This window comes from Penaeus vannamei, chromosome 30 (assembly GCF_042767895.1).
Source record: "Penaeus vannamei isolate JL-2024 chromosome 30, ASM4276789v1, whole genome shotgun sequence".
NCBI classification, from domain to species: domain Eukaryota; kingdom Metazoa; phylum Arthropoda; class Malacostraca; order Decapoda; family Penaeidae; genus Penaeus; species Penaeus vannamei.
In genome coordinates this window covers 18,554,472-18,557,731 of record NC_091578.1, presented here as the reverse complement: position 1 = coordinate 18,557,731, position 3,260 = coordinate 18,554,472, and the positions used below count along the sequence as shown (strand labels likewise).

The following is a 3,260-nucleotide window of genomic DNA, read 5'->3' as shown; positions in this document are numbered from 1 at the left end:
CACCCCATTACCCTCAAAGTTTTGTGGCCAAAGCCATTTATTAATGTTAGGTTGCTCAAGGGGCGCTATTTGAGATGATACATTATTTACACCCACAAATATTACACACTGTGTATGTGTGTGTGTGTGAGAGAGAAAGATGGGGGGGTTGCTGGCCTTGATAGGATGGGACTGAAACATAGCAGAACACTCATTGTTGCTTTGCCTAGTGAATACAGATCACCCCCTTCCTTTTCCCCCATTTCGTAACTATATCCAGGTTGTGTTAAGGTGGGCCACCTTTCAGGGCAAGAAGGGGAAGATCTCTCCAAGCCAGGTCTGGCGAGGCGACATTGCTTTTGTTGTTGGGTGTACATGTTTACATAGTCAGGTCAAACAGGATATACTTCAGGTAGTTTAGATTTTTTGGGTAATTTAGAGGTTGAAGTCATATATTTTTTAGGCTAAACATGGGATAAAATTGACTTCATTGATAGCATTGACCAAAATTAGAAGATACCAGTATACCAAACTGTGAAACCTCAAGAATTTTCAATCTTGAAAGGAAACCAGAACTGACACATTACATTAAAAAAATATAAAATAAATAAATAAAAAACAATGAGCATATATATATATATATATATATATATATATATATATATATATATATATATATATATATATATATATATATATATATATATATGCTGATGCTGGATGACATTCAACCCATTGCCTCTGGATGAGATATAGTTCATGTCATGACTGACTTGGTCATGGCTCCAGATGACATATAGTTCCCATCATGGCTGACTTGGTTGTGGCTACGGAGGATAGGTCATTCACATTTTTATACTGTAATACATGCATGTAATACTGGTACTGAAAGTGCTGTAAAGTGTGGTGGGAGCCTGTCGAGCTTCTTTCCTGTTAGTTCAGGAGTGAGGTAAGGCTGTGTCCTTGCACCAACTCTTTTCAACACTTGCATGGACTGGATACTGGGCAGAGCTACTGTTCAAAGTCAGTGTGGAGCAACACTGGGCAATATCAAGGTTACAGACCTTGACTTTGCTGATGACATTGCCATTCTATCCGAGTCTTTGGAAACCCTAGTGGCGGCTCTGGATGCATTTAGCAATGAAGCGAAGCCCTTGGGTCTAGAGGTCTCCTGGACTAAGACCAAGGTCCAGGAATTTGGGGACTTGTTAGGAGAACCTGTTCAGTCGGTACGTGCTTGTGGCGAGGACATTGAAGTCACAGAGAGCTTTACATACCTTGGTAGTGTAGTTCATAACTCTGGGCTGTCAGACCATGAAGTCAGCAGACGGATTGGCCTGGCAGCAGGGGTCTTGAACTCTCTCAACAAGAGTATTTGGAGATGTCAGTACCTGTGCAGAAGGACCAAGCTACGGGTTTTCAAGGCCCTGATAATACCAGTTTTGCTATACGGTAGCGAAACCTGGACATTGTCCTGTGCCTTGGAGGCTCGTCTTGAAGCCTTTTGTAACAGGTCCTCGCGCCGGATCATGGGGTACTGTTGGCGGGACCATGTGTCCAACCAACGGTTGCACCGTGAGACTGGCACAGGACCTGTTATCTGCACAATCCGTGATCGCCAACTCAGGCTATACAGCCACCTGGCTCGCTTTCCTCAGGATGATCCTGCCCATCAGGTTGCCTCTGTTAGTGGCCTGTGGGACGACCTAGGAAGTCGTGGCTTGAGCAGATCGACCAAACCTGCCGTGAAGAACTAGAGATGGGCCGAGTCCCTGCCTGGCATCTAGCCATGAGGGATCCTCGTAGGTGGATGCGGCTATGCGCCCCCGTCGGCGTCAGCCCCCTTGATGATGATGATGATGAATACATGCAATTATATTTTATGCTGTACCATCATGTCTAACATCACATACTCTGGGGCATTTCCTGAGGGAGAATAGGATGTGTATGTTTTGATTGACTATTGTTTTATATAAAAGTCATTTGCCTTCTATCCCTGGAAGATGTCATGCACCAAAAAATTTGTTCTCTTGCTGTTACTAATTCACATGAGCAGTCTCTTCATATCAAGTACTCAAATTGTCATATGGTGTTCATGCATCTCTAAATATGTAAAAACATTATAATCATATTTTGGATTCAAGTGATACAAAATCATGTTGCTTTGTTTGAGTGAAATAGGACTTGGAGGCAAACACAGCGCTTTCTACCGTGTGAAGGCCAAGCGCACCCTAAAGTCTCCCAGAGGCAATGGGATAATCATGTCACAGGCCTTGGTCCCCGGTGACCCCCATGATTAGATGATGAGCTTATGTGAATTAAAGATCAGTTTGAAAATTATGTCATAGCTACATTGAAATTATTGGTATGATTTCATTTTGTTTTTCTTTCTTTGATATACACTGTGACCCATTGGGGGTTTAGCTGAAATTTCCTATATTAACCTAATTATACCAATGTGAAACTGAGCTCATCAATATGAAAATATTTGGATTGATTGAATAGTGATAGGTTGTTTGCCTTATTTATGGAATTACATTTATTTTCTTGTTCTAAGTATTTTTATCAGGCTTTGACTGAAATTTTTCTTCATATCATGGACAACTTATCAGTGCCTATCAATAAAGTCTTCAGTAAGCATTCACAAGAGGCTTGAAAGACATCTTACAGATAAAAATAGATAATTTAGTGTAAAAGCATGATAGAATAAGTACTCTTTCAAACTTTCGTTTTTGGAAAATTAAGTTTCCAGTAGGGCCAGTAATTGGTAAACAATTTTATTTTTCAGCTCCAGCATTGGCCGTGAGATAGTTGGGTGTCGTGGTGATAAAGTCTGTTTTGCTGTGCGTGCTATAACAATTAATTATCCTGAAAATATGTTCCTGACTTGGCTTATGGTTGCTTGTTCATACAGACCTGTCGGATGAAAAGTTATTGAAACATACAATAGATTTTCTTTGAGAATTGTATAACATTGCACATAATGAAATAAAAAATATTTATGTACCTATAAAATAAACCCTTAAATTTTATTTACCATTCTTTTTAACCTACAATTAATATTTGTATGTGGGGTCTTTCAAAATGATCTGTATCTAGAAGGGTGGGAGACACATGTGCACAGATTTATATACAAATTTATATGTGTGAGTTCACATAAACATGAACAAATACATTCACACATGAATAATTTTTAATCAGGAAACAGAGACTGAGGCCCATGGTAGGGGATCACCCCCTACATTGGGCCTCAACCTTTGCCTCAACCAATTTTGCATAAT

At 40.0% G+C, this 3,260-nt stretch overlaps 1 protein-coding gene across 1 annotated transcript in view; it reads left to right on the top strand.

Moving 5' to 3' along the window:
- Positions 1-3,011, top strand: part of LOC113814092 (centrosomal protein of 76 kDa) — a gene marked incomplete at its 5' end in the record, with an annotated part of 29,762 nt that extends 26,751 nt beyond the window's left edge. Inside the window, 1 exon segment of the mRNA XM_070143124.1 lies at positions 2,768-3,011. Within this exon segment, the coding sequence (XP_069999225.1) occupies positions 2,768-2,906 (139 nt within the window).
- Between the last annotated feature and the right edge of the window lie 249 nt (positions 3,012-3,260).